Raw genomic sequence first — 21,866 nt, 5'->3', positions numbered from 1 at the left:
TTCTGACGTCAGAAAAATTCAAATCTGTATCAGTTCCGTTTTTAGAGATTTGGGTACGGAGGAAAAGAGAGGGTTGTGCTTTCTGACACTTGGTGAGTTCCCTGACACACCGGGGACACATATTCATGTATAAAAGACATACAAAGGTGCATTTTGCATGATAGGTCCCCTTTAAGGTATGTATATTTATTTAGACTCTTTACCATTTGAGATTACACTTATAAACTTCATGTGAGCTCATTCTCACATCAGGGATGCACAATATTAGATTTTGTAACTCATATTCACTATTTGCCGATACTGATATTTCCTTCCTGAAGAAAACAATAAGTTGCTTCTGTAGTCGAATAATAATATTATTATGCCTAGGTTTATAATTATATTCAATTTACAGATGCAGACATGAAATGCTCTGCAAATGAAAGAGATTACATTTATTTTAATATATTGGCCTTTCCTTTCTCCCAATATTGTTGGTGCCTATGTCATCGTTGATATCTAACTCACATGACACTCGGACATGTGACAGTATGTTGATGTTGCTTTTATTGATTGTGAAAACAGGAAATCTAGAAACATGGACAGCTTAAGACTTCCAGCAGTCTAAGTCCGACCCCAATCCAAAGGCAAACATCCACTCCACCTGCCCCCATCAACAGGGATTTAAAGGCAGAGCTTCATTAAAAGGAAGGGTGGGAGGGACTTGGTGCTGGACTGCCAATCAGCTGACACAGACATTCTGAACGCCCCCCTGCTGGTCCAAAGGAAGCTGCTCAAGCCTTCCTGTGGCCCTGAGGGCAGAGCCAGGTGCCATTCTTCTCCACATTACACATTTAGCAACATCAACAAACAATTACATCATCCACCTTCAAAAGAAAAGTCCTGATCAACTTCCCCACAGCAAAACACCCCAGTCAAATGATTAAATATCAAACACACACATTTACACTCAATTTGCATGATTAACTGGCCACAATGATTTGGAATGTTTTTTCTTAAGAATTTTTGTTTTTGCATTAAGATGTATTATACAAATGTGTATGGATTAGGGTAGGCAGATCATGATATACATTTCATTCCAACACGGTGAAAGGAAGGCCTAATTTCAGCATCTTTTTCCAAAGATGGATAAATTATTGTGTGCTGTCCATTGCCTCTCCCGCTGCAAAGGATGACTCGGCACTTTGACTAAAAAAGGGGGGTAAGATGGACAGCAACTTCAACACACTCAAACACACACCGGGGATCAGAGTCTATGACAAGTTGGGGATGGGGGCGGGGCTGCTGGAGTGGTTCTCCTGAGTGGCTGCCTGGCTTCCTCGCGGTGGGACCTCAATGATGCGGGGCTTGTCAATAATGCGAGCGCGGCGGTCGCCTTTTTCTACAATTCCGATGATCCACGCTCCACCGGGCGCCCCCTGACCTCCAGCTCCAGAGCTCTGGCTCTTCATCTCAGAGCAAAACTTGGCTGCTTGCTCTCTTGGCAAACACACCAGCAGCCCGCCTGGGGGAGGAGAGGGAGTTTAGGAAGGGCAGCAGCGTAATACTATTTCATAGAGATGTGCAGTGACAACGTTTTTATTGTAAGTCGAAGAAGTTAGCATCACAAGGTTTTTTTTCATTGAAATTAGCAGAAAATAAGATCTGTGACAAACACACGTTCATGATACTTACACATTTTGTTCAGCAGTATAATCTCCACATATTTAATACCACTCTGTGATTTTTTTAAGCCTAACTATAGTCGTCAGAAGTAAACCACTACAAATAAGCTATAAACCTAATGGCTGCACATCACCAACACTAAGCTAAAGGTAGCTCAGTTTTAGTGTGAAGGTATTTAGTAGTCTAGTGTTGCCACACAGAAGCTTTGGACATCAGGAGTGGGGTATTTACTAATGCGTTTCATGTCGTAGAACAAAATGTGAAAAATCTCTTCAGCTTGTGTAAACCAAAGCATTTAACAAAAAACACGTTCCAAAAGGCTAAAAAGGACTCATTCCTGCACTACTCTTTCCTTCTCGATAAATTCATTAGTTGTGTATTCTTTAAAAGGTAAGAAAATGGTAAAAAAAAAATAAGAAATATGATCTGTGTTTCTTAAATCCCAAGATGACGTCCCCAATTGTATAGCTAGAAACATATTCAGTTTAATGTACTAGAAAATTACCAATAATATTCACAATTAAGGAGCTGTATACTTTGCTGTGGTTGTCTCATTTCATACCAGAAGTCTCTGCTGACGTGCCCTGCACCAGGTTGAACAGGTTTCCACAGGCTTTACTGATGGCGGCCATCTTGGCTAGGATAGGTAGGTTGTGGATCACGAAGGCCACCTCGTTGCGTTGCTGTGCTGCCAGGTTGTTGGCGTGTCCCAACAGCCCGTAACCGGTCACATCTGTGGCAGCGTGAGCCTGGAACTTGTGCATTAGACCTGCCGCTGAAAATACCAAAACAACTTTGATCAAAATACAGAGAGTCACAAGAAGAATTTAAGAATTTAATTAATAAATTAATCTGAGGGCCGCAAAAAGAGGATGTGCCATTTGCCCATCCCTGATTTAGATAATCAGTGTGGAAGCACATAGAACCAGTCATCATAGAATCTATCAGCTGAAAGTGAAAGGGTGAATGATTTTACTGCAGATAATAACACAGGTGTGTGTACCTGTGCGGTTAAGCGTTGCCATGGAGAACATGGCTTCCTGATAGGCCTCCTTTACTTCCTCTTTGTTGACGACCAGCTTGATCTTGTTCCACCTTTCAGGCTGCAGAGATAAAAGAAGCAGGGTGTGAGGAGAGCTCAGAAACATGGGGATGTGATGCTGCACATGATGCTCAGTGTTCGGACCTGATCGAGCCACTGGTGAGCGTTCACAGCCACCTGCGTCCCCAGAGGCTTGGTCAGCACCAGGACGTCCCCCGGGACCGCCCCGTCCGGCCTGAATCAGAATTAGAGTTATTGTATTAGACCCGCAGCGGGGAAATATACAGCATTACAGCAAAAGTGACATAGCAGATAAAAAAGTAGCTAGCGTGTTAAATAGAGAAAAAGCACACATTAGGAAAAAATAAAATAAAGACAAATAAGTACTCATCCACAGCTAAAAAGTTAGCAGCAACACACACCACACATTAGCTGACGATTGGAAACCGTGCCTCTCTAAAGTTGATATTTTACAGTTTTTCATACAAAATGAAGTATAATATTCACTTAGGTATGAAATGGAGCATATTAGGCATGACATCCATTTTAATACCAGCACCAGTAAGTACCATATAATTTATTTTTTCTCCCAAAATGGTTTCAGTTTCAAAGGCTGATAAAGAGCGTTATTATAACAGCATGGTATGAATGACTGAGACAAAGTAGCTGAGGTTAATTGTTAATAGGACCATGTTTAAATGTTAATATGTACTGTCTGTACAAGATGCTAAAATCTAAAGTAAATTCCAGTTTATAGTCCCTGTGTGGAGCCATGTGAGAATGTTTTTTTGCCCCAAGATAACATGGGTTAAAAATTGTTTGACATTTTCTAGTCATTTTGTTGGTGAAGTATTCTTTTATCCTGTTAAGCCCGAGCCTGTTTTTCAGGTCTCAGGCTCGAAAATGACATTCCCTGAACAAATGACCATATCTTCCCTTCTAAAAGGGTTAAATTAATAATCTTTTTTCTCAAAGTAATGATAAACCTGTGAGTTGGATGTAGAAAAGTCAGAATCAATATAGATTTATTTTTATTTTAAAGTAAATTCAGATTGAACATAGTAAAAAAAAAAGAGTAAATTAAAGAAAAAACATTACTTGTAGTGAAAACCACCCTTGACTGATGGGTTAGTAGACTAAAAGCTTTAGGAATCCAAACTATAACATATAATAAGTACCCTGTATCGAGATTGATGCAAAACAAGTGAAATTTGACCTTTTTAGAGAGATTTAGCACAAAAAAAAACACTTCTGGGGTAATTTTGGTGGATTTGCCATATCTCTGGCCCCCCTCAGTCGATTTTGGTGATTGACACCTCTTTTGAACCGTTCGAGCCAATAGAATCGAAGGGGATGTTCCTAAATCCACCAACACGTTAGCATTGAGGAGTGAGAGGGATGCGCACGCAGCTTGCCCAAACCAAAAAGCTATGTTACGCTCTGAAAACTGAAAACTAGGCTTATTGCCATAAATAAGATGATGGATTAGCAGTAATCATTTCAAAGTGACACAGACATATTAGATTAACCTTCAGCAGCGTTCTTATCGTTTTAATGCCATTGAACACAACTTTTGATCAGAAAACAGCAAAGGTAAGACAAATTTGCCGTTTTGGCTCCGTAAAGCTACGTTGTGTGTTGTCTGGGTTTGCCTTTGCTGCCTGGTCGCACAGTGTTCTGGTCGCACAGTGATGATACTTATACCTCTAGAATCTGTGGAATCTCAGCTTTAATCTGATATCTTGTTTGTGCAGATCCGATAAGTAATGAAGTATTTCTACCGTGAGTTCTGTGCTAAGTGCGTTAGCCTTTTAATGCTCAGGGCTAATTCAGAGGCTTGGTATTATCCGTGTATTATGTTTAGCAAAATTGTTTTCATATCGTCTGATAACTGAGTTTCTTCCCGTTAAGTGGGTATGACACATTCATAGGTTGTTCCATGTTAAGAAGCCCTGAGACACAGTTTCGTGAAAAAAAAAAGCCCATAGCCCCACCGGTTTAACAGGTTAACCAATAAGACTCTTAGCGGGATATAAATATTGTCCAACCCAAAATGTAAGAGTTTGATTTAAAAAAAGTTACTAAAGGAAATAATTTGTTTTAATTCACAGACAAAAAGCTCAGTTATCAACGAGGCAGAGACACAGTCTCAGGAACTCACATGATGAACTCGTTAGGCTGGCAGACGACTGATGCGACCCCCCCCACGATGATCCAGGGGTTGATCACAGTCTGACCGCCTGTCACAGAAGTGCCCCCCTCCTCTGCTGCATCACGGAAGCCTTGAATCATGATCGGCATCACACGCTCCCGGTCCTGACACACACACACACACACACACACACACACACACACACACACACACACACACACACACACACACACACACACACACAACACACACACACACACACACACACACACACACACACACACACACACACACACACACACACACACACACACACACACACACACACACACACACACACACACACACACACACACACACACACACACACACACACACACACACACACACACACACACACACACACACACACACACACACACACACACACACAATAACAGGGTTCTTACAACTTTTTCAAAGTCAAATTCAAGCACTTTTCAAGGTGCATTTTCAAGCTTTTCAAGCATCTTACAGCTGTAAATTACATATTTATATACACATACTCAAATGATTATTTTCCTACCTCACATTAAATTAAAAAAAAAACTAAGTTTAAAATGAGTGACCCATCTGTACGTAGACTGGGCCTCCCATATAACCTGGCTGAGCCAAATAACTTTTCAATACATTATTGATTACTATTTTTGAGGTACTTTTAGGTTGGCAGTAAACATAAGCCAGAGGTACATGTTGTACTTTTACTCCACTAAATGTATTTAATACCTTTAGTTACTTCACAGATGTGGATGAATGATGTGAAATCTAACCAAGTGTTGAATCAGACTTTAGTTCCACCTGGAGTAAATCCACCAGCTACCCTGCAGTCTACAAAGTCCTTCAGACTAGCTGCACCTCCACCAGCTACCCTGCAGTCTACAAAGTCCTTCAGACTAGCTGCACCTTCACCAGCTACCCTGCAGTCTACAAAGTCCTTCAGACTAGCTGCACCTCCACCAGCTACCCTGCAGTCTACAAAGTCCTTCAGACTAGCTGCACCTTCACCAGCTACCCTGCAGTCTACAAAGTACTTCAGACTAGCTGCACCTTCACCAGCTACCCTGCAGTCTACAAAGTACTTCAGACTAGCTGCACCTTCACCAGCTACCCTGCAGTCTACAAAGTACTTCAGACTAGCTGCACCTCCACCAGCTTTGAGAACACTTTCATGATCGATCATTATAAAACATATCATATATATTATTCTGAAATGGACCAATCTGCACAACGACTACTTTTACTGTGGCTACTTTAACTATATTTTGATGAGAATACTTTTCTACTTTTACTCGAGGAACATTTTGAATGCAGGACTTTTACTTTAATAGAGTATTCCTACACTCTGGTACTTCTACTCTAGTACAAGATCTGAGTAAATCTACTTTCACTCTAGTACAAAATCTGAATACTTCTATTTTTACTCAAGTACAAGATCTGAGGACTTCTACTTTTACTCTAGTACAAGATCTGAGTACTTCTACTTTTACTCAAGTACAAAATCTGAGTACTTCTACTTTTGCTCAAGTACAATATCTGAGTACTTCTACTTTTACTCGAGTACAAGATCTGAGTACTTATTCCACCTCTGGTAGCGTATTAGCCTGAATTGTAGCCACAAAATCACGCAGGGCTGCATAAAAATAGACTCACAAAGGTAACCAATATTTACAAATGTGTCCAATGATTTGTAGGTAATGTTGACTACTCAAGACACCTGACATATACATCTTCAAAGGAAGACTGTGTTCATTCTACAATTACATGGGATTAAAGCAAAATGTAGTTTTACTTGTATAATACTTCAAGATTTTATATAAAAGCCTGTTTCTAAAAGTATCAACCATAGCGACGCGGTCAAATCCTCAGTTTAGAGATGTCCCGATCCGATCACGTAATCGGGGATCGGAGTCGATCACGTGATTTTCAAAAGACCGGAAGAAAAAAAATCAGGGATCGGGATTTTATTATTTTATTTAATGTTACAAAACAAAAATGACCATGTTCACGTCTTAAAGTCATCCTGATGCCTTAGTTTTGGTTTAAAATTACACAACATCATGTATGTGTTGCTTTCTTTGGGCTTGTTTTCATAGACCAGGGGCCTATACTACGAAGCTGGTTCAACCTAACCTGGATATGTTTGAGTTAGCCGGTTGGCCTAATCCAAAACATACGCGCTCTCACTAAACTGTCCTACGACGCTGGTTATCAAGTGGATCGCTCAAGCCAGCCGTGTCCTATCTAGTTAGGTGCGCGTTCACATGAAAGGGGTGGTATCTGGAGCATTCGACCAATCACAAACAGGGAGAAGCGCACTGACAGCGCAGCGTCATACTTCCTGAATGAAAAGTGAACTTTAATACTAGTCAAAAATGAAGAAGTTAAACTTTAAACATCCATGACTTAAACACTTTATCCAGGATCAAAGCCACAGAGCTGCACCTGCAAGCTGAATACAGCTGGAACAGAACACGTGTTTGAATGCGTACATTAACAGGTTTATGATATCACTGCCCCGTCTAAAACACGATCTGACTTTAATTACATTTGTCTCGAGTGTTTCGTCAACTTATGTGTTGCTTAAAATAATACTTCTGCATCCAGTATGTGACGCTGTGAGTGTTGCACGGCCAGATACGGCTCAGCTGACTCAGATAAGGAGAGATATGATACATTATGAAGTGATATGCCGCGGACTGTACTTAATGTACTCTGATCCGGTTACTTATGTTGTGGCCGATATTTAAGTAAGCTTTCTTAACGCTAATGTTATAATAGTCAGATTGCTCTGAAGATGGAGGTGATATTCTATTCATGTTCACGTTCACACAGTCGGTGATTTCTGCCGGCCGTCTTTCCTGCGACGGCAGTTTTTCTGTATTTCCTTTCTCCTGTAATATGACTTGATCGCTTTAAACTCCGCACACTGAGCTCTGATTGGTCAGCAGGCGGTGCTTTCACTGAGTTGAGCTCTTAGCCTGCAACCTAACCTGGTCCCGACCAGGTTAGCTGCTTAGCATATATTACCATGGAGATCTAGCCTGCTAAAAAGAGAACCAGCTTCGGATGACCGGAAAGCCGGAGTTTTCCCTGAATTTAGCCGGCTAAGCGAAAATCCTGCTTCGCAGTATACCCCCCTGGTTGCTTATTTCTCTGAAATCTGGCAACAGAGTGGGCGCAGTGTCTAATAGTAGCAGTAAGCTAACGAGAGGCTACGTTCAGCTGGTGACTCGGGAGTCGGGACAGAGTCAGGAGTTTGGAAGTATTATAAAATTGAAAGCGAAGGCAGTGTAACAGCCAGATGCAATGTTTGCAAGGCAGAGGTTCCGCGTGGTGGAAAGAACAGAGCTACGTTCAACACGACCAATCTAATACGCTACCTGAGAAACAAACATCAACAACAACAACACGACATCTGGCTGTTACACTGCCTTCGCTTTACATTTTATAATACTTCCAAACTGCTGACATTTTCTCTGTCCCGACTCCCGAGTCACCAGCTGAACGTAGCCTCTCGTTAGCTTACTGCTACTATTAGACACTGCGCCCACTCTGCCAGATTTGAGGGAAATAAGCAACCAGGTCTATGAAAACAAGCCCAAAGAAAGCAACACATACATGATGTTGTGTAATTTTAAACCAAAACTAAGTCCTCAGGATGACTTTAAGACGTGAACATGGTCATTTTTGTTTTGTAACATTAAATAAAATAACTTTTATATATATAAAAAAAAAGATTCCCGTTCCCCGATCTATTAAAAATCACGTGATCGGCTCCGATCCCCGATCGGATCGGGACATCTCCAATTGTATTTCGTGACTATAACACGAAATGCTGTGAGACTGGGTTGAATTACAACAGTGAGAGCTTCATCCTCTGAACACCACAGGATGGCGACTGTAACGCACATCTTAACATAGATACGATCCTCTGAAATTATTATTATCCCTCATCGAGTTCGCTATTCAGCTCGCTAACATTAGCTTAAACAAACGTAACATGCAACGTTAGCCTAATCTAAAATGCTCTACTACGTACCTTTCATGTGGCTCGTCAGCGCAGACTCTCGCATTGTTATTTGTTGCAAACTTTGCAGGAGGCTACTCGTGGGCTTGACCCTCGTCTTAGCCATGGCTTGTGTTTGTCTTCTGCTAGCCAACGCTCGTTGAAACTGCAACCTCCTGGCATACTGTCATCTATCTCTCATCAGAATGCCCAGGTCACACGTAACACAAACACTTGCGGGTCACGCGCTTAGCGCGGGAAGGCCGCAGCGGAGCTGTTTTATTTAGAAGCAAAGCAATTAAGCTCGCTCCGACTTCTTTATTTTCTTTTCATCTAAAAAGCGAAGTAAAGCATTTACAATTTCAAGCACTTTATCCGAAATTCAAGCACCATTCCCAAAATTCAAGCACTTTTCAAACCTTGAAAACACCTCGTACAATTTCAAGCATTTTCAAGGATTTCCAGCACCCGTACGAACCCTGTAAAAGGTATATGGCACTAAAATGTAGATTGGAGGAAACGTGACAATGACACCTTGACATCCACACAGGATCCCTCACCTTTTCATTCATCTTCTGGCTGACACTCAGCAGCATCAGCATGTTGTCACACTCTGTGATGCCCATGGCGTAGAGATCACTGAGGACGTTAGCACACGCTATCCTGCCCTGAGACACAAAGACACAAAGACAAAATATATAGTCAAAATATAAAACAAGATATAGGTCAATGGTTGTGGTGTAAAAAGTTCTCCAACATCAATCTGCTGCTAAAACAATGACAATCTGAATCATTCAGCTTCAAAATGGATAGTGGCTACCTTTGTAACTTTTTAATATTCATAACAAAATCAAACATGTAAAGGAGCTTTAGGTTGAAAGTCTGTCAGAGGGACTGCTCGAAAGTAGGATATTTGGGATATCCATCGTAGCCAGGGTTTACGATCAGTTTTTAGGTGAGTTGTACTGAGGAACAAGCATCACAGCACCGACGGGTGAAAAATAGTGTTTTGGTAACACGGGGTGTTCAGGTAACACTTAAAGACTTTGTTATGGAACGCAGAGTAGGGGGCTAGTACACCCTCCTGAGGGTCCGATTGTGGATGTCATGCGAGCATAACATGGTGAAAACAATCAGTCTAAATTAACAATCGGGACGGAAATGTTCAGATTTCCAAAGGGAGATTCTGTGAATAAATTAAAAATCAAGAACCGAAATAATTGAACTATTCATATCTTAGACTGCACTGTAACTTTGATCTTTTAATGTTCATTTTATTAGCTTTTCTTTTTAATGACTGATTTTAAATGCCATTTTCTTAATGTTTTTCTTTTAATGTTTTTAAATGCCTTTATCTGAATGTCTTTCATTTTTGTAAAGCACCTTGAATTGCCTGGTGCTGAAAGGTGCTATATAAATAAACTTGACTTGCCTATCATCCATTTATTACATTATTTCATTAAAGAACAAAAACAGAAAAAGGAAAATTATTACGGTGTTTTATTGTTTTTGGCTTTGGGGGGGAAACACACATCATCAAAGTCAAAAGTCAAAGTCAGCTTTATTGTCAAGAATTCTACATCCAGAAATCTCGAAATATCGTTTCTCGAGGTCCTACAGTGTGACATATATACATCAAACAACAACAAAAAAACAAAGGGCCTAGATAACCGGGGTATACAGTTTAAAATGTTAATAATATGTTAAAGTGTTCAGCGGAGATGGCAGAAAAGTGACTGATGCTGGATGAGGAAGGTTGGTTGTTTGTTTGTGTGTGTGTGTGTTTGTGTGTGTGTTAGTTAGAGTCTAGGACCATTTGGGGCAGGGGAGAAAGGACGGAGGCAGGGTGGAGAGTTCAGGGGAGAGATGTCAGAGGTGGGGAGAGAGGGGGGGGGGGGGGAGAGAGGGGAGGGGAGAGAGTTCAGCATCCTGACCGCCTGGTGGAGGAAGCCATGTGAGCCATTCCTCTTACAAAACACTGTGGACCATTCACGTTCTACTTTATATTTTGCATATTTTTATTCAATAGTACCTCTAGATTAAAATGAACTTAAAATTCTGGTAAACTGCAAACATTTTGTTGTTCATGGTATTTTGTCATAATCTTGCTGTAGATGTACCTTTTAAACATTTCGATTTATTTTTATCTTTGTTCAAATTAACATTTTCTTACAACCTAATTCCTCTTTCTGTGTGGACCATTGCTCTGACCATTTCCTTTAGGTTGATAAGATTAATAGAATGGAAATGTGGAAGAATTTCGATGGTTAACTTAACAGTAATCTGACTGAAAGAGTTGAAACTTGCTGATACTGAGGGACAGAGACTGATGGCTGGCTGGAGGTCCATCAGTGTGCTTCTGACCATGTTCCACCTGTCAGGCTGTGCTTCAGAGCATGCTGTGCTCTGGTATCTTCTGCATGTAGATAACAAGATCAACTGATATGAAGCCGTGTTGCAGGCAGGCATGATCAGTGTCAGCATGCAGAGGTCAGCTGAGTCAGTGATCGTGATCCTGACCCCCCCCCCCCCCCCAATGTGAGTGGGAATTAAGGATATGGGATATATACACATCTCAGAAGTAATCCCTTACATAATGAAAAGTCTGCTTTTTAAAAAAACAACGTTGCTCGGTTAAAATAAAAACTCAAAGTGGACCTATCATGCTATATTTGAAGCTCTTCTATGACATGATGATTTGCTAATGCTATCTTTTATAAATTATGTTTGTTTAAACAGAGAGAGACTGAAGTGTTATACAATATAAGTGTCCAGTTCCAAACATCGGTCAGAAACATTGAAAAAAATAGGTATATTAAAATAAGATTTTTCTAAAGAAATGTGAAGCTTTGTTCTAGGGCTGTGCGATTATGGCAAAAATCATAATCACGATTATTTGGGTCAATAATTGATATCACGATTATTTTGACGATTATTCATTGAACTTTAAAACAAATAATATTTTACCAATAAACAAGATCAACAAATATGTTGGAGCGCACTTCCAAAACCATACTAAACATATATTATTAATATGATAAATAAAAATAAATCAGACCAATAAATTAAATCAAATATGTTGCAGTGCACTGTCACAACCTACTGAAAACTCCTTAACATATAGCCAACATGTTGGTAAAACATATTCATTATTCCACTCAGTTAAACGTTGAAGGCTGGCCAACCGGAAGTAACAGGAAATAAATGTTGAACTACAATTTAAGACCAAATAAAAATGTTTAGGCCACCGTGGCAAATGCTGGTAGGGCTGCTCATGTCATCTCTTAAAGATGTTTTGCAAGAAACACCAGCCTGTTTACACGGTCTGGTTTCAGAGATGAGCGCAGGCAGGTGACAAGCCACCTGGACTGAAGACCCTCAGCCACGCCCCGACACATGTGACGCCAGCCAATCACAAAGCTTTGATGCGTTCAAGTGCATTATTCTGGCACAGGAAGATTATGTTACAGGACATTAACGATAAAACAGAATATTGTTGTTCTATTTTTGGACACATCTCGCGATCGACTGGTTGAGCACCCCTCGGCTAGACCATAGGTCTGTTGTCGTAGCAAAGTAGTCAGCTGAAGCCACATCTCTCTCAACTTCCCCACGGCATGTGTCATATAGTGCAGGCAGCGCAGACCTGCTGAAATAATACCGAGACGACATCGCGTAACGCTTGTCCAACGTGTTGACAAGTTGCTTAAAGCCCTGGTTGCTAACAGTGCTAACTGGGCACATATCTTTAGCGATGTGAAATGTAATGGCACCTGTAATATCTCTGTGTCTCTGCGAGCTCGTCGCGTAGGCCGTTGCTCTGTACAATGCGTCCTGAATCGATGATGTGGTGGATGAAGTCGAGCGGGCATCTGCTTTTTGTTGTATGCCCGGTCGTATTGCACGTTGTGGTTGTATTTCAGATGATTAAAGAGATTGGTTGTGTTAGCGTGTGGTGCCAACACAACCTGGTAACACATCCTGCACTGTACTTTGTTTTGCTCCACGTCGGACTCCTGAAAGCCAAATTACTTCCAAATAGTGGAAATAGTTTTACCCTTCTTTTTAACGAGTTGCTGCTCTTGTTCTGACATCTTCGCTCGCGCTGAACACTCACAGCACATGTCACTCCCACGTGGCCGAGTGGGCTTTCAGGGAGGGGCGAAAGCGCACCCAGCAAAATAATCGTATTTTGTCAATTATGCTGTTTTCATAATCGTCGCAAATCGTAATTGCGATTAAAATACGATTAATTGCACAGCCCTACTTTGTTCCGTACATCTCTACTACTTTCTTTACTGCTAAACACGTACTTTGTACTTTTACCCCACTACAGTTCAGAGGTAAATGGTGTACTTCTACCCCACTACAGTTCAGAGGTAAATGGTGTACTTCTACCCCACTACAGTTCAGAGGTAAATGGTGTACTTCTACCCCACTACAGTTCAGAGGTAAATGGTGTACTTTTCCTCCACTACATGTATTCAACACCTTTAGTTACTTCTCAGATCTGGATGAATGATGTGAAATCTAACCAAGTGTTGAATCAGACTTTAGTTCCACCTGGAGTAAACCCACCAGCTACCCTGCAGTCTACAAAGTACTTCAGACTAGCTGCACCTTCACCAGCTTTGAGAACACTTTCATGATCAATCATTATAAAACACATCATATATATTATTCTGAAATGGACCAATCTGCACAATGACTACTTTTACTGTCTTTACTTTCACTATATTTTGATGTGAATACTTTTCTACTTTTACTTGAGGAGCATTTTGAATACAGGACTTTTACTGTAACATAGTATTTCTCCACTCTGGTACTTCTACTTTTACTCAGGTACAAGATCTGAGTACTTCTACTTTTACTCAAGTACAAGATCTGAGTACTTCTACTTTTACTCAAGAACAATATCTGAGTACTTCTACTTTTACTCAAGAACAAGACCTGAGTACTTCTACTTTTATTAAGTACAAGATCTGAGTACTTCTACTAAAGTACAAGATCTGAGTACTTCTACTTTTACTCTAGCACCATATCTATACTTATACCACCTCTGTTTATAGCCTATGAAAAAAACTATTAGAAAACGAAGTAGGAATCATCCTGTAGTAGGAAAGTATATTTACTGCAGTATACATGATATTACAATTAGGGCACTAAATGACTCATTTTAATACATTTTGCAAATGCAAAGCGCACTGAGCAGTGTATTATAATTGATTTGAATCGTACATTTTACTCGAACTTTGCTCTTTAATATTCTTAAACACTACATCATGCCCGAATGAAGTTTAGGGTGGCTGTTTGTTGCTGATTTTCCATCACAAATACATTTCTGTTTGGACAGCCTTACTTCCTGCACAGGGTACTAATGGAGGGCTTCACAGAGGAATCCACCTGGCAGAGCGGGAACTCACCATCATGTAAGGATCCTCCACCAGAGGGTAGAAGAAGTCTGTGGTCTGCACCAGGGAGAGGCCTCCATGCCTCAGAGGGATCACACAGCAGTCCATCCCCACACCTGAGACACGCAGGGAGCAAGGAGAGATAGATATTATACAATCACTATTAACAACTAATAGTTATGAACAAATGGCTCACTTTCTCTTTTATATTTAAATGAACTTCCTGCTGTATTTCCCTCGCAATAGCACTAAACAATTTTTATATAAATGTTTTACTAGTTTAAGGCAGATCTAGAAGCCATTTTATGGGTGTTGTTGGTGTCTCAGTTTACTTTATTTATATGTATAGTGCAATACTATTTTGAACACTTGGTGGCGGGGTTTAGCTGCACCGGGCAGAGATGGAGTACTCGAGTCCAGGGTTGCGGTCGAATAATCCAAAAATCAGCTCTTAAATTCTAACCCTATCGTCTATTCCTTGACCTCTGAGTGAAACTTCACGAGGTTAAAGGCCCTGTCACACTGTCCCGAAATTGACACCCGATGGACACACGAATATGGAATTGTGAATTTCGCACGAAGATGGCCCCGAACCACACACGAAGGCAACATTTACATTACATTTAAGACATACAACTGCAATGAAAGAACAACAAACAATTATGTTACAGTACTATGATACTGTACTGATATCTTCAGACTTTGTTCTTTACTTTATCCGTCTTTATATGTAGAAAATATTATGTTTTCTCCGTAATGTTGTTTCCATAACAACAACAATTTCCTGTCAACTGTCCTTCAAAATAATATATTATATCCTTTTTAGTTTCACAGAACACAAATTGGGTTATTTACATAATATATTTACATGATTTTGTTGTGCAATAAAACAACCCGATGGACACACGATAAAGGAAATGTTCAAATTCGGCTGTGATCGTAGCAACATCGGGCCATTCGTGAGGGCATCTTAAGCCATCGTATGACCGCCGGCGGAGTTTCTCAGGCTCCGGCAGCAACTTCGTGAGCGGAGGCAAAATCTTTGGCATGCCAACAAATTGCCGAAGGACCTTGCGAAGGTTCATTTTCGTGTTGAATTCGTGTGTCAATTTTGCCCTTCGTAAAGCCATCGTGAGGGCATCTTGTTATCCTCGGTGCCATCGGGCATTCGCCCCGATCAGAGTGAATGTGAATGCACCGATGATAACACGAAGATGACACGATTTGACAAGATGCCCTCACGAGTGCCTTACGAAGTTGCCGCTCACGAAGTTGCTGCCGGAGCCTGAGAAACTCCACCGGCGGTCATACGATGGCTTAGATGCCCTCACGAATGGCCCGATGTTGCTACGATCACAGCCGAATTTGAACATTTCCTTTATCGTGTGTCCATCGGGTGTCAATTTCGGGACAGTGTGACAGGGCCTTACGGGATAGTGGATAGGAGAATTCAAAAGGACTTAGGAGAAGAGACTGCGGTACTTTAGAGAATCCGACTGCACTGTGTTTATGATGCGCCAGCGGACGTCATAAATGTGTGTCTGCTGCTGTGGGGAAACTATGGAAACCACAGTTTTCTATACAGCGGACTACAACATGGATGTTTAATAAGAACGAGGGACTACTGTGAACTCATCTGGAGACTCTGCTCCGTGCTCTGATGCTGTTGCTTTGCTTTATGAACGTGGACAACAGAGAAACATATTCTTCAGGACCAAAGCTGGAATTGAAATAAAAACGGAAAGTGAAACTTATGCTCGTCACCCTCTCCCTCCGGTCCACATTAATACAAATGATCCCAAAGATTGTATGAACTATGAAAAGATCTTAAAATCAATACAAATGTATTTATTATAAACGTTAGTCCTTAACATCTAGTAAGTTCTATTCATATTCTTGACGGGAAGAGCCGTGTAAATGGGTGGCCATTAGGGGTGTAACGGTACACGTACCGAAATTATTCGGTACGGGCACTTCGGTTCGGTACACGTGTGTACCGAAGTGTACCGAACGCATATAATGTTAAACGTAAAAAAATGAGAACGTGAACAACTTCTTGGAAGCATTCTCAGGTGCTGCGTCGCAGCATTCAGAGTAATTTGCTCCCATTGTGATCAACGCGTCATAGAGCGAGCAAGTCATTTCATTGGACGAGCTGGTCAGAGGGATGCGTTCAAATGTTGTCAGTAATTTGAGGAACTGTCGAAATGGCGAACGCAGATAAAGTTGAGCTCGAAAATCCTCCAGCATCATTGAAGTGTCCGGTTTGGGAACATTTTGGTTTCGCAGTTACGTACAAGGATGACGAACAAAGACAGGTGGACCGAACCAACGCTGTTTGTCGGCATTGTTCAACTAAAATTGGTTATGCGGCTGGCAATACATCAAACTTGCACATGCACTCATTTGAAAAGGCATCACCCGAACGTGAATATCACCGGTACCAAAAAACTGAAGTGCAAACCCAACTCCCGCTAGCATTTAAGCCTCCACCACTCGCAAAAACTTCAGACCGAGCCAAAGCTATTACAAACGGCAAATATCCTTATGTTGCCATGTTAGCAAAGCGCTACCTGGCTGCATCTGCTACCTCTGTCCCTAGCGAGAGGGTGTTCTCCACGGCAGGAGACATTGTTAGTGCCAGCTGATCTGCCCTTTCGGCAAGCAATGTGGACAAGTTCATCTTTCTTTCAAACAACATGAAAATACAATGACAAGCAAGTCATTATGTCTAACTGGCTGCTTAGGTGCTAGTACAGTACAGTTCAAATACAGATTATTTCAGTTAATCGAAAAGCTGCACCTTAATGTTTATGTTATTATATTTTATATTTATTTGAGTGAATATTCATAGTTTAATAATAATTAAAAACCCAAAACTAATAGTTTATGTTTTGTGAGTACTAGTACAGTAAAGTTCAAATACAGATTATTTCAGTTCATCGAAATGCTGCACCTTAATGTTTATTTTATTATATTTTGTATTTATTTGAGTGAATACATTATTCACAGTTTAATAATAATTAAAAAAAAATATGTTAAGTTTTGTGATAATTTTTTCTGCTGTACCGAAAACGTACCGAACCGAACCGTGACCTAAAAACCGAGGTACGTACCGAACCGAAATGTTTGTGAACCGTTACACCCCTAGTGGCCATATATGCATTTGAAAAGCAATATAAATCACACAGTTATTATACAATAGGCTATAAAAGCACCATCGATAACCATTACCTTTATCCAATTCAAACTTTGGACGGGAAAAAAGGAAGGTGTACATGGTTGGGCTATACTGTAGGCCTACTGTATACATACAAAGGCCATTCAAGCTAGAGTTCTTCTGGAAATGTTCACATCAGGCCAGAGTCCTGCATCAGGTGACCCGCAAAAAAGGTGATTCGCGGGTGGTATTAACGCTTTTTTCAGGGTTCGGTTCTGGGTAAACAAAGATGATGCGGGTCGGGTCGCGGGTATTGCATAATAAATATATTAAAATAATAATAACTTAGTTTAATGTTTAAATCCTCAGACTTCTCCCCCGCGGGACCGTGCATAATCATAACCTCTGCAGCGCATCAATCTGCTGCTGTGCGCGCCACATTCGAAATGGCTGAGGTGAAGCTCTCTAGTGGAGAATACAGCATTTTCAATAACACTTCCTCAAGAGCGAAATCCAACATCTGGGAGGCTTTGGTTCCTAGATAGAGAAAATAACCAACATCCCACGCTTTTTGAGACAAATATGCAACTGCATGTGTTAATAATTGCACGTTTTCACTACTCATATATAGGCTAGGCTATGCGGGTTCGGGTCGGGTTGCGGATCTTGTGCCGACGGGTCGGGTTGCGGAACTAATTGGCAATATGTGCGGGTGTTTCTTTTGATGTGAAATATTATTTATTTACTTTAAAGAGCCTGTGACAGCATCCCAACAACTGTTGTGCAATGAAATATTGGGCTACTAGTCATCTCGAACCGTCAGTTTAAAAAAGAAAAAGCGATACCGTTCCGTTAAATATCAATAATTTCGAACATCGCGGGGAAATTCCTTCGACCTCATTTTGAAGTTTTGGGGGGAAGTCGGAAGTGACGTCAATGCGGGAACGCTTCACTGTGCGGCGAGAGAGCCAAACACGGACAAAGTGTGTTGTCATGCGTAGAAATGGTGAATTACTGAGACGTTAATAGCGTTTTAATGAAGTTGACTACAGTATATTCATATTTGTCAGTGCTTTCATGTCAATTCGGCAAACATAAACATAAACGATCGTGGTGAAGATGATGATTACATTAGGATTAAAAATCGGTAGTGAGAGCTGCTGAATTTCCTCCCGTCGGATGTGATATAAAAACAAATCGATTATTTTTGTAGTTTAAACTCAAGTGGATGAAACTACATTTATTAGTGCTTTCATGTCAATTCGGCGAACATATGATACATTAAATGATCGTGAGGATGATGATTAAAAATCGTTTGTTTGTGCCGGTCTGCATTTCCTGATGAGAAAACAAACTTTTTGTAGTTGTAGTACACCAACATGGATTAAATGTGGTTTTTTTACCACAATGTTGGGGAAATTAATGGATAAAATGCACGGATTATTATTATTATTATTATTCCCACTCCGATCGGGACACGAGGTCCACCGTTTCCCCGCAGCGAGGCTTCCCCCGTTGACAGTTTACGTGGGCTGGGTGAAGTGGTGGACTGGCCATCGGGACGAATCCCGATGGGCCGGTACCGAAGTGGGCCCGTCGGATAAGTCACTAGCACATCCCCCATAGGCGGCGCGCGAGGCTCAGGTTTGGGAAGGCTAAATAACTTTTTTTACCTGACGCTGCCCGCCTCCGGCGTCTATAGAAAAGAGATCCACTCAGTGTGCGGAGTTTAAATCTCTCAAGTCATATTACAGGATAAAGGAAATACAGTTTAAACTGCCGTATGCAGAGAAGACGCCGACGTGTCGCACTTATCATTCATATTACATCATCAATCAGATCATCGATCATATAATATCATAATATATTTTCTTATCCGAGTCAGCTTCTCCAGCCTCATCTGGCCGTGCAACACTCAGTGTCACAGACTGTATGCAGAAGTATTATTTTAAGCAACACATTATGTTGACGAAACACTAAAGTCAGATCCACTCGTGTCTTAGATGTGAACGCGCTCTCAGCTGGAGAGAGAAACCCTGGCTTGATTTACCGAGTTGATAACCAGCGTCGTAAGACCGCTTAGCGAGATCTCGTTTGTTAGTTTGTTGTTGTTGTTAGTTTGTTTGTTTGTTACTCAAACATATCCAGGGTCTGTTGAACTGGCTTCGTAGTACAGGGCACAGGTGGCTAGCAGCGCTAATGTCAAAGACAGACATTATACATTATATTTGTATTTTACCAGGATGCAGTGACACAAATATTTACATATTTACATTTACTATCTACAGCACCCGTCGCCCCTGACATCCCCCACTCCCCCCGTTGACAATTTACTAGCGGTACCGAAGTGGGCCGGTCGAGAGTCCCTGGATGATTTTTAGTCCCATTCCACCACTGGCTACAAGACCGTATGATCGCCCATATTGACGCTAGGGTTGCCAGAAACTGACCATGATCAAAATCGATTATTCGGCAGCCCTGGCGAATAATAATCGATTATTCGACCGTGAGCTGATTATGGAACCTTCATTGTAACAGTAATTCAGATGCAATTAGCCTATATAAAAGGCCTCAAATTGGAATCACTGTCTGGGCCGTCTTTGTCACTCAATTCTGCAATAGGTAGATCTCGCCTTTCACCTAGGCTGAGGTCTGTGATCTTGGGCTTAAAAAGGTTGGTGACCACTGAATTAGACAGTATGAAGATGTCCGGTAACCTGTTTCTCTCATGGTAGATTGTTGTGTTGACTTTAGATTGTGTTTTTGGTTTCCTGTTACTGTAAGTACTTGTAAGCAGCTGTGATTGACAGACCAACGATTTTTAAATAGAACTTTCTTCTCCCTGCTCATTTTCATCATGGGCTACAAAAGAAACTGCTTAATGGTTTGTTTTATAATAATTTCCACGAGTGAAATAAAACTAAATAATACATGTTTTTGTCACACTCTACCTCCTTTAATTTAAATGTTGATTTAAAAACGAATTTGCACACTTTATAATGTTTATATCCAACATTTATATTTTATTTTAGTAGCGGGCTAGTCGATTACATTATATTCTTATTTATTCTCTACATTTGACATTGTGTACTCTACATACAGTATATTTATATTGCTAATGTTTATATATTTAGTGTTTATGTGTTTTTTCTTCTGCAATGCATTGTTTACATTCTGCTATAACAAGAACATTTCCCAAATGTTGATCAATTAAGTATATATATAATCTAATGTTATGAACTGTGTTTGGTTGAGTTATTCTACTTTTATTGTTTGTGCGTGGCCGTGTAGTTTTCTAAATGTAATGTTTAAAACAGGACTTATGTGAAGTTGCATTACAGTGTATGAACAGTAGGCTACAGAGTGTGGTCACTCAGTGTTAATGCATTCGATGCTTTCCACTAACTGTTCCTAACACATTAAAGCAGTACACTGAAGACAGCGTCTACACATTGCGAAACTTCTTAAAAGAAATGTTTGACCAAATGCATGAACTTTGCTCATAGCGCATTAAATATTTCTGCTGAATCATTCTACCGTATCGTGACATGACAACTCGTGGAACTTCCCTTCGTGAACACTCTTAGCTAGCTAGTTTACTATATGTTATAGTATCTGTTTACAATAAAGCTCGGTATACGTAGGTAATTGACACATTCGATATCCGAGGACTATTAAGAACGCTTTTATTGGCCCATAAATGTCAATCTGTCAAAAGAGCTGCCATTTGAGTTAAAACAAGCTAACACTGTTAGCAACATTTACGCTAGATAACTGCCGATAACCACCACTAATAGCAAATGAAAGCTAGCTCTACCAATTGAGAATATATGACTTACCGAGTCGGGGGCCAGGCAGCTGTTGGCCGAAATCCGAAGCTTGGTCTTCGGCCTTCCCCGTCCCATCGGCCTGGTCCTTCTCCAGTCCCGCCAGGAGTTTGAGCAGAGCCTCCTGCGGGACCTTGCAGCCTCATCCTTTCAGGTCCGAGAAGGCTGTGAGACGGAACCCGCGCTCCAGGCCGTGCTCCTCCGGTTTGAAAGGCTTGTATCCAGGGAAAAAACATGCCTCAGTTCCCAAAGCCTCTGCCGAGGGAGGCGGGGGAGTTGTGCCCGACATGCCTTCCTGAAAACCACTTCAAACACACAACGCCTGTCGCGTACACCGGCAGATAAAAACGCGAGGATGAATGGAGCGTGGAGCGAGCGCTGGTTGAAACCGTTGAAACAAGAGACAAGTGTAAAGCTCAATCATTCAGACAGGACTTCCGGTTTGTACTTCCGCCTTATACATTCTCTGTGCATGTCTGTCTATGCAAGATGTACGGATTCGCTCCACAGTGTAGCGGCTAGCCTATACACACACACATACTAAACGTCTTTGAGTTGTATTGC

General features: G+C 41.0%; 1 protein-coding gene across 1 annotated transcript; it reads right to left on the bottom strand.

The window, feature by feature from the left end:
- Window positions 1-528: 528 nt before the first annotated feature.
- Window positions 529-21,746, bottom strand: sephs3 (selenophosphate synthetase 3). Its single transcript, XM_034087333.2, has 8 exons — window positions 21,315-21,746; window positions 14,328-14,431; window positions 9,465-9,572; window positions 4,869-5,023; window positions 2,852-2,942; window positions 2,669-2,768; window positions 2,228-2,440; window positions 529-1,504 (listed from the first exon to the last, which is right to left on the bottom strand). The coding sequence occupies exons 1-8, from the start codon at window positions 21,589-21,591 to the stop codon at window positions 1,254-1,256; spliced, it is 1,299 nt and encodes a 432-aa protein (XP_033943224.1). The 5' UTR covers window positions 21,592-21,746; the 3' UTR covers window positions 529-1,253.
- Window positions 21,747-21,866: the final 120 nt, after the last annotated feature.

Source organism: Pseudochaenichthys georgianus, chromosome 7, assembly GCF_902827115.2.
Source record: "Pseudochaenichthys georgianus chromosome 7, fPseGeo1.2, whole genome shotgun sequence".
Classification (NCBI taxonomy): Eukaryota; Metazoa; Chordata; class Actinopteri; order Perciformes; family Channichthyidae; genus Pseudochaenichthys; species Pseudochaenichthys georgianus.
The sequence above is the reverse complement of the archived record's forward strand: the minus strand, read 5'-3'. Positions and strand labels throughout refer to the sequence as shown.